This window comes from Chiloscyllium plagiosum, unplaced genomic scaffold, assembly GCF_037043375.1.
Source record: "Chiloscyllium plagiosum isolate Xiang-an unplaced genomic scaffold, Cpla_swu_hap1 HiC_scaffold_43, whole genome shotgun sequence".
Classification (NCBI taxonomy): Eukaryota; Metazoa; Chordata; class Chondrichthyes; order Orectolobiformes; family Hemiscylliidae; genus Chiloscyllium; species Chiloscyllium plagiosum.
Window position 1 is genome coordinate 22288077 of NW_028270181.1, and position 14060 is coordinate 22302136.

Below are 14060 nucleotides of genomic sequence, written 5' to 3' on the forward strand. Positions count from 1 at the left end.
AGCACACCTGGCCTACCCGTATGAATCTTCTAGAAGAAAGTGAGGACTGCAGATGCTGGAGGTCAGAGCTGAAGATGTGTTGCTGGTAAAGCGCAGCAGGTCAGGCAGCATCCAAGGAGCAGGAGGATCGACGTTTCAGGCATGAGCCCTTCTTCAGGAATGAGGAAAGTGTGTCCAGCAGGCTAAGGTAAAAGGTAGGGAGGAGGGACTTGGGGGAGGGGCATTGGAAATGCCATAGGTGGAAGGAGGTTAAGGTGAGGGTGATAGGCCGGAGAGGGGGTGGGGGCGGAGAGGTCAGGAAGAAGATTGCAAGTTAGGAAGGTGGTGCTGAGTTCGAGGGTTGGGACTGAGACAAGGTGGGGGGGAGGGGAAATGAGGAAACTGGAGAAATCTGAGTTCATCCCTTGTGATTGGAGGGTTCCTAGGCGGAAGATGAGGCGCTCTTCCTCCAACCGTCGTGTTGCTATGGTCTGACGATGGAGGAGTCCACGGACCTGCATTGTTTATTAATTCTCTCATCTTTTAGAATGAGCATGCTGGTTTCAGTTCTTTCTTATATAAATTCCAGAACTTTCTTAAAGTTACATTCTCAAGTAACTTCAATAATAGGTGCCATGTTGGCCCAGATAAGGTATTGAAGGTGTCAGGTGCCCTGTGTGAGGCTGTCCATGCCCCAATATTCAGTCTGATTCTAATCAAAAAAAGGGATTTACTGAATCTTACATGGATTCATGCAGTGTGTGTCTATCTGTGTGTGTCTATCTGTGTATGTGGGTGTGTGTGTGTGTCTGTGTAGTGCAGTGGGGTCACCTGTAGTGTGACATGAACCCAAGGTCCCGGTTGAGGTCCTCCCTATGGATGCAGAACTTGGCTATCAGCCTCTGCATGGACACTTTGCATTGTTGCTTGTCCCGAAGTCCGCCTTGGAGGATGGTCACCCGAAGGTCCGAGGCCGAATGTCCCAGACTGCTGAAGCATTCCCCGACTGGGAGGGAACACTCCTGTCTGTTGATTGTTCTGCCGTGTCCATTCATCTGTTGCCATAACCTCTGCTTGGTCTCACCAATGTACCATGCCTCAGGGTACCCTTGTCTGCAGCGTAAGAGATAGACAATGTTGGCCGAGTCACATCATGAGTACATACCACATACATGGTGGGTAGTGTCCCCATGTGTAATGGTGACATCTGTGTCGACATTCTGACATGTCTTGCAGCGTCTACCATGACAAGGTTGTATGGTATTGGCCTGAAAGCTGGGCATTTTGCTATGAACAATGATCTGTTTGAGGTTTGGTGGTTGTTTAAAGGTGAGAACTGGAGATGTGGGGAAGGTCTTGGTGAGGTGCTCATCCTCATTGATAAGGTGCTGCAGACTGCAAAGAACATGGCAGAGGTTTTCAGCTCCTGGGAAATCCTGGACAATGAAGGGTACCCTGTCGGTTGCAGCTCATGTCTGTCTTCTGAGGAGGTCATTACGGTTTCTTACTGGGGCACGTCAGAACTGGCAGTTGATGAGTTGAGCATCGTACCCTGTTCTAATGACGGCATCCTTGAGTACTTCCAAGTGCCCGTCATGTTCCACCTCATCTGAACACGTAGGGCTTGTCTATAGAGGATGGCTGTTTTAATATGTTTCAGGTGGAAGCTAAAGACGTGTACCATTGTAAGGTTATCTGTGGGTTTGCGATAGAGTGAGGTGCTGAGGTGCCCATCCTTGAGGGAGATGTGTGTGTCCAAGAATGAGACAGATACTAGAGAGTAGTCCATGATGAGTTTGATGGTGGGATGAAACTCCTTGATATCACTGTCTAGTTGTTTCAGTGGCTCCTCACCATGAGTCCAGGGGAAGAAAATGTCGTCGATATACCTGGTGTATAGTATTGGTTGGAGGTCCTGCATAGAGAAGAAGTCTTGTTCGAACCATGGCTTTCAGGACCACATCATACAACCTTGTCATGGCAGATGCTGCAAGATGTGTCAGAGTGTTGACATGGATACCGCCATTACGCGTGGGGACACCTCCCACCATGTATGTGGCAGATAATCATGTGACTCGGCCAATGTTGTCTATCTCATACGCTACAGGCAAGGATGCCCCGAGGCATGGTACATTGGCGAGACTGAACAGAGGCTACGGCAACTGAATGGACACCACACAACAATCAACAGACAAGTGTGTTCCCTCCCAGTCGGGGAACACTTTAGCGGTCTGGGACATTCAACCTTGGACCTTCAGGTGACCAACCTGCAAAGAGGACTTCGGGACAGGCAACAAGGCAAAGTAGCCGAGCAGAGGCTGCTCGCCAAGTTTGGTACCCATGGGGATGGCCTCAATCTGGATCTTGGGTTCAGAGCTCTCTCTCTCACATATGCTCACACATACACTCCCACAGACTTATACCCCATTACACTCAAACTCACACACATAAATACACTCACTCTCTCACAGACACTCATACACCACCCCTCCCCCCACCCCCAGCACACACGCACATATAAGTTTGTGGGGGTAATTTGTAGTTGCAGAATTACATTTTATTTCGTTCAAAAACTGCATGAATCCAAGTAAGATTCTGTAAATCTGTTTTAGATTAGAATCAGTCTGAACGTTGTGGCACAGACAGCCTCACACAGGGTACCTCACACCTTCAATGCATTATCTGAGCCAACATGGCACCAATTATTAAAGTTCACTTGAGAATGTAACTTTAAGAAAGTTCTGGAATTTACATATGAAAGAATTGAAACCAGCATGCTCATTCTAAAAGATGAGAGAATTAACAAACAATCCAGGTCTTTTTCAAAATATAATTTCAGTTACATCACACTGTAAACTTTTGCTATTAATTCTGTGTCTTACGATCTTATACTCCACAACCACCTGATGAAGGAGCAGCGCTCCGAAAGCTAGTGCTTCCAAATTAACCTGTTGGACTATAACCTGGTGTTGTGTGATTTTTAACTTTGTACACCCCAGTCCAACACCAGCATCTCCAAATCATGAGAAAACAGGACAACGTCGTTTTCATTTTTGGACCCCATCTGCTGTAAAGTCTTCACAGTGTTGAGTATCTGACTGCTCAGCATAGTGTGACAACCCTCGCTGTTTTCAATGGGGACAATCACATCACCTCAAACCAGGGGCCATAGTGCAAACAGAGAGACAGGAAAATTAGCTGTGGGCTCAGGTATCATATCATGCTCTAAGCACTCTGACTTTTGTCAAACAGTTGCTGAAATGTCTTCACTGGGAAAACATTCCTCTGGCAGCAGCAATCCTGAAGGAAGCAGTAACTATACAAATGGTGAACAGCCTATGGAACAAGTTCAAGGTAATCTTCGAAACCATCTTGCATAGTCCACAACTTTTATTTTGAAATTATTTGTTGAAAAGTAAGAAACAAGTTCAGAATAGAGTTTTAACAAAATAGACCAACTGAACTTTGCAATAAATTTCGGTGATTCTCTGTGGACATTTTTAATCAGGTGGCACATGGTTGGCACTGCCGCCTCACAGCACCGGGTTCAATTCCAGCCTCAGGTGACTGCGTAGGTTTCCTCCAGGTGCTCCTTGTTTCCATCCACAGTCCAAAGATGTGCAGGTTAGTTGGATAGGCCATGCTAAATTGCCCCATAGTGTCCAGGATAGGTGGATTATTCATAGTTAATGTTGGGTTGTGCTGCTGGGATGTGGGTCTGGGTGGGATGCCCTTTGGAGGGTTAGTGTAGACTCAGTGGGCTGAGTGGCCTTTTTCCACACTGTCAGGATTCTATCAAACACCTCACAGAGTCATAGAGATGTACAGCTCAGAAACAGACCCGTTAGTCCAACTTAATCATGCCAACTAAATACTCTAAATTAATCTAGTTCTATTTGCCAGCATTTGACCCATATCCCGCTAAACCCTTCCTATTCATATACCCATCCAGATGCCTTTTAAATGTTGCAATTGCACTAGCCTCCACCACTTCCTCTAACACCTCATTCCATACATGCACCATCCTCTCTGTGAAAGAGTTGCCCCTCAGATCCCTTTTAAATCTTTCCCCTCTCACCTTAAACCTATGCCTCTTAGTTTTAGACACCTTTACCCCCCCGGCAATATCCTTGTATATCTTTTATGAACTCTTTCAAGTTTCATAACATCCTTCAGGTACATCCTTCAGGAGTAAGGTGTGATGCCTATTTAACATGCTGTCTAATGTTGGCCATCACTGATGGGGTGTCAATCTGGCATTCCACCCACTCTTGACAGCAATGCGGCTTCGGTGGAGATTCGCACAGAATGTTACGAAGACCATTCAGCCCATAGTGCCTGTGCCAGCCCTCTGGGGGAATCTGTCAGTCAGTCATATTTGTTACAAATGACAGGGTGATCCATCTGCTCTTTTAGGCTGGGAGTCGGTGTGGGGAGTGGTCAGTTTCATTGGGACGGGGTGGGGTGAGGCTTCTAGCATCATACTTTTTGAAACCAGCGCAAAGAACGTACATGGAATAGTGTAGGTTAGATGGGCTTCAGATTGGTATGACAGGTCGGCGCAACATTGAGGGCCAAAGGGCCTGTACTGCGCTGTAATGTTCTACGTTCTATGTAGAAGGCAAGATGGGATTGTCTTCCAAAGGAATAATGCTAAGGAAAGAAACCAGGGAACGCCAGGCTGTAACCCAGGAATGACATCGGGAGACCCCTTGTGGGGTTATCTGACCTCTGTGCCCTTTACCAGATGGGCCATTTACCCCCAAATGAGCTGATAACCCCATCTTCAAGAATGTGAGCCACTGACATAATTGAGAGTTCGGGTCTGGATCCACCTGTGCTGGAAAAAAGAGATAATGCTGAGACTTTTTGGTCCATTTTGTTCCTTGGAGAAGGAGGGCCTCTCTGTACCAGTTTGCTCAACAATCCTGCTTGATGAACCTTCCCTCTCTCTCCCCATGACCTTTTGCGATAAGTGAGGCCAATGAACTGGATATTCCACTTGGCCCCCAGATTGCAGTGGGCAGCAGATGGTTAAGATGCCTGGATCCTGTCCTGTAACAGACTGGGTTGGTGTGGGAACCCCCCCCCCCCCCACCCCCCCCTCCCCCAGCAGGACAGCCAGCTCTGAAAGCCTTCCCCGACTGAGTCCTGGAGTCGCTCCAGGAGGGCCTGCAGCAGTGACTGACAGATCTGCTTTTCTTTCACTAAAGGTTTATGCAAATTTGGAGAAAGAGAGCGAGAGGTGGGGGGGGGTGTTGGTGGGAGAGAGAGGGGGCTGGAGGGGAGAGAGGGGGCTGGGGGGGGAGAGAGAAAGAATGAGTGAAGAGAGAGAGAAGGAGAGAGGAGGAAAGAGAGAGAAGGGGGGGGAAGAGAGAGAAGGGGGGGAAGAGAGAGAGAGAGGAGAGAGAGAGAGGAGGGAGAGAGAAAGAAGAGAGAGTGCATGAGAGAGAGAGGGGGAGAGAGAGCATCTTCATCCTGAAGGACCTCTTCTCTCTCTCTCTCTCTCTCTTCCTCACCCTCCCTTTGTTGCTTTTTTCAAACACACCTTGAAATTTGCAACAAGTGCCTTTTCTGCCCCCAGGGTGGGTTTAGCACCCAGATACAGTCGTCTGTTTCTCTTTTTCCCACTGTGGTAAATCTAGTCTATTTACTTGCCGAGTGTTTCCAGTGTGCTCTGCTTTCGGTTCAGATTTTCGAACTTTGCAATCATTTGCTGTGGTTCCCTTCATACCCCAGCCAGCTTGGAAAGTCACCACTGCACTGGGGCAATGGAGCTTTCCAGACACAGAAGGCTGTGGAGGCCAAGTCATTGAGTGTACTGAACAGAGAGATTTATTCATAAGGGGATCGAGGGTTACAGCGAGGAGAATGGAGTTGAGAAACACATCAGCCACAATCGAATGGTGGAGCAGACTCGATGGGCTGAATGGCCTAATTCTGCTCCGATATCTTATGGTGTTATTCCGGCCACACTGAATGAGCCTCAGCTTCCAGCATAACCCCAGTCTTTCCATTTTGTGTATTGTGCTGTGAGCAGCTCCCATTGTTAGACCGGCAGTGTTGTATTCTGTCTGAAGTTTGTCTTTATGCCTGTTCTCCTGTATTGCTGGGATATTTAAACGATTTATCTACATGCAATGGTTGAAATGCACCTTGTGTTCTATTGCTCTGAGCTCATCATGCCATTTGGAGACTAAATGGTCTGGTTTACACATACTAGTCAAACCATCATCCCAGCTTCCACCACGATGAACAGAGTAAGAAAAGGTGACATTGAACTTGAACTATTAACTCGGCTTCTCTTTCCAAAAATGCTACCAGACCTGTTGCATTTCTCCAGACTTTCGATTCTTATTATGAACAAAAAGATTTGAAGTTATACAGTGCTTTTAAAGACCACTGGATGTCTCACCTGAAACGTTGACTTCTCCACCTCCTGATGCTGCCTGGCTTGCTGAGTTCTTCCAGCCTCCTGCCTGTCTACTTTGGATTCCAGCATCTGCAGTTTTTTTTGTCTCAAATTACTTTACAGCAAGCAGGATGTTTTCTGTGTGTAACAGTCACTATTGGAATGTGGAAATTAGTACTCAGCAAGATCTCCTAAATAACCAGGTGATCATGAACAAATAGAGTCAAACAGCACAGAAACAGACCCTTCGGTCCAACCCACCCATGCAAACCAGGTTTCCTGAACTAAACTATTTGACATGTCCCTCTAAACCTTTCCTATTCACTTGTCTGTCCAAATGTCTTTTAAATGCTGTAAATGTATCTTCCTCTGGCAGTTCATTCCATATACAAACCATCCTCTGTGTGAAAAAGTTGTCCCTCGGGTACCTTTTAGATCTTTTCCCTCTCACCTTAAACCTATGCCCTCAACAGTTGAACTCCAGACCCGAGGGGAAAGAACTTGGCTATTCACCTTATCGCTGCCTCTCGTGATTTGATAAACCTCCATAAGGTCACCCCTCCACCTCCTACACTACATTTTCCTGCTCTTACCTTTGTATTTGAACTTCTACACTGTAAACATACACACGTATATTTGTATCAATAGTTATTGATGCTCACATAGGTTTATTTTTTATTTGTCAGAGATACAATTTTCACAGCACAATCCACAAGCGTTTGATCCTGAACACATGAGTGAAGACCCTGGAGATTCCTGGGAGGTAAGAGAAAAGATCTCAGCCGCACTCCACAAACGTAGCGGAGTTGTCACAGGTGACCTCTGACCCTGACTCCGCCAGAGTTTCCCATGTCTGGCTGAGACATGGTGGGATGTGCCGGTACCCGTTCGGGCTTGTTTGAGTCTTGCGAGCCTAGAATGAGAGTTGGGGCCTGCAGATGTATTAGCAGTGTGGACCGAAGGCCAATTTGATCATGTGCAATTTTTCATTCAACCAGGCCCAGAAATGCCAATTCTGCCCTCAAGTGCCCTGTGCAAATCTGTCATGGTCATAAGGCAGGGAAATTCTCGGCGTCCTAGCTGCAGCAAGCATCTGAGCAGAAATCTAACAAGTACCATTCCCATCTGACTTTTTCAAGTGTCCAAATCTCTGAAATATTCTCCAGCATCCTCAGTGGGGGCTGGGGATGACGGGGCTAGATTTGGGATTTGAATACAGCCCTATGCTTCACGTATGGACACAACATAAATCCAGCCACGTGTTCAAAACAAAGAACCACCCTTCAGTCCCTGCAACCAGAAACCCGATTACAATCACTAATTCACAAGAACATTGTGTCATTTAAGACAACCTAGGCTCACTGAAGAAATGAACTATGGTGATCTTCGCTGTTTGTCAATATAAGAAGCCATTTGACATAATTTATTTAAAATGTTCTGTCATAGAATCATAGGATCCCTGGAATGTGGAAGCAGGTCGTTCGGCCTGTCAGGTCTGCACCCACTCTCCAAAGAGCATCCCACCAAAACCCACTCCCCCACCCTATCTCTGTAACCCCGCACTTACCCTGATAATCCACCTAACCTGCACATCTTTGGACTTTGGGAGGAAACTTGAGCACCCGGAGGAAACCCCCACAGACACAGGGAGAATGTACATGTACATATAAAGAATTCAGCTTGGAAATTACAATCAAAGTGTAATTGGAAAGTGCAATCAAATTCAGTTTGTCTCCTTACAATAGGACAGATGTGATAAACAGGAGCAAATTGTCATTAATTCAGAAAAGACTTTAAACTCTAAGATGCATATTAAATCCAGTGTGGTTGGCATTTTTTGATTAAATGATATTCTAATTTTTCTAGCAGTTTTTTAAGAAGTCTCTTTCATTATAGAGAGACAACGGGTGGTAGTTTAACCTGAGGATTGTGACACTGAAGGTGAGGGGAGAGGTTGAGAAGGAGAGTCCTTTGTGATAACCTTAACTGGTGTGGGAATTGAAGCCACACTGTTAGCATCACTCTGTGATGCAAGCCAGCCAACTGAACTACCTGACTCCCAACAAGTCTAAATAAAGCATCTATAATTGTGCATAATTTGCACATGTAACACAGGAATATAACAAATAGCACTACATAATGTACCACAATTATATACATATGTTTCAGATGATAAAATTGCATGTTGTAAAATAGAAAATTCTCCTCAACTCTGACTTTTTTGCTAATTATTTAAATTCTAATTGCCAGCATTCACACCAATGAAACAGTTTCTCTTTGTTGAGTCATTAAGGGAAGGTGGTATATTTGGAGCCACACTAGAGGGCACTGTGGGCAGCAAAATGGATCATTCTGTGACATTTATTGATTAAATGTTAATCTAATTTTCCTAAAAGTCTTTTAAAAAGTCCCGTTTCAAGTTCCCATCTACTGAGATTTCCCCTTTAAATTGACAGTTTGTTCAGGTTTCTAATTTTTCTGCATCTAGAAGTGTTATCACACACAACTGAAAGACTTTCCCACCACTGAGTCACCATGACTTAATTTGGAGATGGACTAGGGTGTTGGACCAGGGTGTGCAAAGTTAAAAATCATACAACAGCAGGTTATAGTCCAATAGGTTTAATTAGAAGCTCTCTGAAAGTTAGTGTGCTGTTGTGTGATTTTTAACCATGACTTAAAGCTTAGATTTCTATATTTTCTAATCAACCTGTTCAGAGATGTTATGACACACCTCTGGAGAAGGTGAGATGTGAGCTTGCTGGCTCAAAGGCAGGGACAGTAAAACAAGATCCCTTCAGGTTTGGACTCCTAAAACTTCAGGGCTGACCATTCTCAGCTGGGATTAAGTACAGCTATGTTTTCTCTGAATGAAACACCAATCAATGCGGAGTTGTTTAGGGGCAGTTTAAAACATCTTTCATTTTCTGCTACATTGCAGAGCACAGGGAACAATGGCGTTCATCCGGTGCCTACTCCTCAAGAGCGGAACGGGAAAGCCAGCCTTGGTGTCACACGAAGCCTCGTTTGGTAAAAAGCTGACCATTCATTCAAACATCTCACCTGTGGTGTTTGCCAATATCCTGAATGCTCCTAAGTGTAATCCAAAAGTATGGAAAATCCAGCCCTCCAGGATTTTTGGGACAGACTCGATGGATCGAATGGTCCCTCTAGTGCTGTATGAGACCGAGTCTCTGCCACATCAGCTGAGCTTAGTTGGGTTTGTGACAATGGTGTCTCACAGTGCCTAGACTAGAAATGCATCAGCCAGAGTCCCTGTTCCTGATTACTATCTGCGCCCTCCTGACGAGGACCCAGAGCCCAGGATGGATAAGTCTGTGTTCAGATTATCCACCTGTTAAATCAGGAGCGATATTACATTCGGCATTTCCCCACCCACTCCTGATAAGAGCGTTGAGTACAGGAGTTGGGAGGTCATGTTGCGGCTGTACAGATATATTGGTTAGGCCACTTTTGGAATACTGTGTGCAATTCTGGTCTCCAATAGGAAGGATGTTGTGAAACTTGAAAGAGTTCAGAAAAGACTCACAAGGATATTGCAGGGCTGGAGGGGTTGAGCTGTATGGAGAGGCTGAATGAGCTAGAGCTGTTTTCCCTGGAGCGTCAGAGGCTGAGGGGATAACCTTATAGAGGTTTATAAAATCATGAGGGGCATGGATAGGATAAATAGACAAAGTCTTTTCCCTGGGGCGGGGGAATCCCAAACTAGATGGCATAGGTTTAGGTTGAGAGGGGAAAGATATAAAAGAGACCTAAGGGGCAACTTTATAACACAAAGGGTTGTGTGTGTATGGAATGTGAGGCCAGAGGAGGTGGTGCACGCTGGTACAATTGCAGCATTTATAAGACAGCTGGATGGGTATATGAATAGGAAGGGTTTAGAAGGATACAGGCCAAGTGCTGGCAAATGGGGCTAGTTTATGTTAGGATATATGGTCAGTGTGGACTGAAGCGTCTGTTTTTGTGCTATACATCACTATGACTCTATGACTCTCTTGTTAGTCAAGAATCTGTCCACTTCTATCTTCCCGGGGTAGGGACAGGTAATAAAATCCATGGTGCTACTACACCTTGCCCAAGTCCCTGGCTGTGAATCCAAACTCAGTAGGGCCCCTGAGAGCATTGGATGCCACTGATTAGACCTTGACCTTACCCCTGTGCCAGGAGCTGTTGTCTTGAAGTCCTGATGCCCTGTCATTCAGAGTTGCTCTCGTACTTAAAAGTTACCTTTCCAGGCTTGGTACTGGACACAGACTGGTACCATACCCTCTGTTGGAACCTATTTTCTGTCATCAGTCAGTGTCTTCAAAAGACGGGAGAGAATTTATACAGATGTAGAGATTTATAAAATCAGGAGGGGCATGGATAGGATGAGTAGCCAAAGTTTATCCCCTGGGGTAGGGAAGTCCAGAACTAGAAGGCATAGGTTTAAGATGAGAGGAGAAAGATATAAAAGGGACCTAAGGGGCAACGTTTTCACAGGGAGGGTGGTGCGTGTATAGGCTGAGCTACCAGAGGAAGTGGTGGAGGCTGGTACAGTTACAATATTTAAAAGGCATCTGGATGGGTATATGAATAGGAAGGGTTTGGAGGGATATGGGCCATATGTTGGAAAATGGGACTAGATTAATTTAAGATACCTGATCAACACTAACAAATTGAACCAAAGGGTTTGCTTCTGTGCTGTACATCTCTATGATAGACCAAATGGCCTCCTGTATCAATTATTTTTCTGGGAATGTGAGTGTAGACGATGAGAAAGAAACTTATTGCCAGTCCTGAGTGGTTTTGAGGAGTTAACAGGGATTGGTATAAAGTGCAGTTTATGAGTTTATCTTGTTTTTGTTAGGCTGGGCTCACATTTACACCAAAGCAGGTAGAGACATGGGAAGCAAAAACAGAAGTTTCTGGAAAACCTCAGCAGGTCTGGCAGCATCTGGGCAGAGAAATCAAAGTTAACGTGTTCTGAGGAAGGGTCATCAGACCCGAAACGTTAACTCTGATTTCTTTCCACAGATGCTGCCAGACCTGCTGAGCTTTTCCAGCAACTTCTGTTTTTGTTTCTGATTTACAGCATCTGCAGTTCTTTTGGCTTTTGTGAGGGACAATGGGGCGTTTCATTCCCTCAAGGACTTGAGCAAACCTACTGGTGATTTATGATAATCCACCATTGTCACTTGTTTGTTTCACTAAAACAACGCAGACTGTGTTATTTTGTTGCATAGTTCTCTAAAAATTGTTACATGAAGATACAATCTTAGTACAGTGTTATTCCTGCATCGAGAAATCTCAAGCGATTTGCAAAGGCTGTCAGGATAAATAATTTATGAATTGTATGCAGCCAGCCATTCTGTTTGCTTTTATTTTGAAGCTCAGTGAACTGCAATCAGAATCACTCAGGGGGGACGTGTGAAGACCAAGGAAGAGATGAAGTGGAGAAATACGATTCCGATGGCTGGAGCAGTGATGAGGATCTGCCTCGTTCCTCCTGTAGAGTACCTGCCCCCCCTACAGGTGAGCTTCAGAATGGCATATCCTCCAAACCAGATGCGCAGTCAAGAACATTCCATTCCAGGTGTCTTCTGCTGGAAGAGTCACATGATGACCAAGAAACCCATGTCAATTCTCAGGAAAATCCCAAATGGTTCTCCTTCAGGTCTGGTCGTCCTTAACTGGCCTGGTCTATATGTGAATCCAGACCCACAGCAATATGGTGGACTCTTAACTGCCCTCAGGGCAATAAATGCTGGTCCAGCTGTGACGGTCACATCCTGTGAATGACTTGAAAAAGAGAGAAGGGCCCTTCACTGAACTTGAATTCCACAAGTTAATGACTGCCAGAAAGAGAAGAAACTGTTTCGTCATCTCCATTGTAAATGGGAGATCCCTTATTTTGAACCTGAGAAGTTCTTCATCCCTCCCACTATGCTATTGAAAATGTTAAGGTTGAAAACAAAATCCGTTAACATTAAGGAAAGTGCACTTTTCTGACACTCAGCTGAACTGTCACCAGAACAGGACTTCAGTCTTTGTAATGTCTTTGCTCTCCCTTGACAACTTTGCCCGAAATGTCAATTTTCCTGCTCCTCGGATGCTGCCTGACCTGCTATGCTTTTTCAGCACCACTCTGATCTAAACTCTGGTTTCCAGCATCTGCAGTCCTCACTTTTTGCCTAATCTCTTCCTCCTCCCCAGCCTGTCCTCATGACCAGCTATAAGGTCCTATAAAATCCCTGGAGTCAGCTTTGGCTTTGGTGGTGCCACAGAATGGCAAAACTGAAAGGCTCATTCCAAAGACCTGAGTCACAGAGACATACAGCATGGAAACAGACCCTTCAGCCCGACTCGTTCATGTTGACCACGTTTCCCAAACTAAACTAGTCCCATTTGCCTGCATTTGGCTTATATCCCTCTAAACCTTGCCTATTCGTGTACTCATCCAAATATCTTTTAAATGTTGTGACTGTACCTGTATCTATCACTTCCTCTGTCAGTTCATTCCACATACGAACCATTCACTGTGTGAAAACATTGCCTCTCAGGTCCCTTATAAATATTTCTTCTTTCACCTTAAAATATATCCCTTAGTTTTGAATTCCCCCACCCTAGGGAAAAGACTTTTGCTTTTCACCTTATCTATGCCCCTCATGATTTTATGAGCCTCTATAAGGTCACCCCTCAACCTCCTATGCTTCAGTGAAAAAGGATCCAACCTTTCCTTATAACTCAAACCTCCCAGTTCTGGCAACATCCTTGTCAGTCTTTTATGACTCTCCAATTTGATAATATCCTTCCTATAACTGGGCGATGAGAACCGGACACATTATTCCAAAAGTGGCCTCACCAATGCCCTGAACAACCTCAAAATGACATCGCAACTCCTATACTCAATAGGCTGCGCAATGAAGCAAGCGTGCCAAATGCCTTCTTAGCCACCCTGTCTATCTGTGATGCAACTTTCAAAGAACTATGTACCTGTACCCCAAGGTCCCTCTGTTCTACAGAACTACCCAGGACCCTACCATTAATTATATAAATCCTGCCCATGTTTGTTTTACCAAAATGTACAGTGTTATTCTTGCATCGAGAAATGTAATACCTCACATTTATCCAAATTAAACTCCATCTGCCATGCCTCAGCCCATTGGTCCAATTGAAGATCCCTTTGTAATCTTAGATAACTTTCTTCACTATCAACTTTACCACCAATTTTGGTGTCATCCGCAAACTTACTAACCATGCCTCCAAAATTCTCACCCAAATCATATATATGAATGACAAACAAAAGTGGACCCAGTTCTGACCCCTACAGAACACTGCTGGTCACATTCTGAACAATAACCCTCCACCACTACCCTTTGTTTCCTTCTATCAACCCAGTTTAGTATCCAGTTGGCAAGCTCTCCCTGACTCCAATGTGACCTAACTTTACTGATTAGTCCACCGTGTGGAACCTGGTCAGAGGCTTTACTAAAGTCCATGTGGCCAATGTCTACCACTCCACTCTCATCAACCTATTTGGTTACACCCTCAAAAAACTCCATCAACTTTGTGAGACATAATTTCCCACGGGCAAAGCCATGTTGACCACCCCTAATCAGTTCTTACCCCTCAAAATGCATGTAAATCCTATATCTCAGAATACCAT

The 14060-nt window shown here is 45.0% G+C and overlaps 1 protein-coding gene across 12 annotated transcripts in view; it reads left to right on the plus strand.

Annotated features, from left to right (window-relative positions):
- ptpn20 (protein tyrosine phosphatase non-receptor type 20) overlaps positions 1-14060 on the plus strand; it is a 440815-nt gene that overhangs the window by 369753 nt on the left and 57002 nt on the right. For 9 of the 12 annotated variants that reach the window (XM_087982468.1, XM_087982476.1, XM_087982469.1 and 6 more), the window contains 4 exons: positions 3232-3333; positions 7078-7154; positions 9333-9421; positions 11784-11926. In XM_087982468.1, the coding sequence (XP_087838594.1) occupies positions 3232-3333; positions 7078-7154; positions 9333-9421; positions 11784-11926 (411 nt within the window). The remainder of the gene's footprint in view (positions 1-3231; positions 3334-7077; positions 7155-9332; positions 9422-11783; positions 11927-14060) is intronic. The other 3 variants (XM_087982474.1, XM_087982475.1, XM_087982477.1) reach the window with 1 other exon arrangement.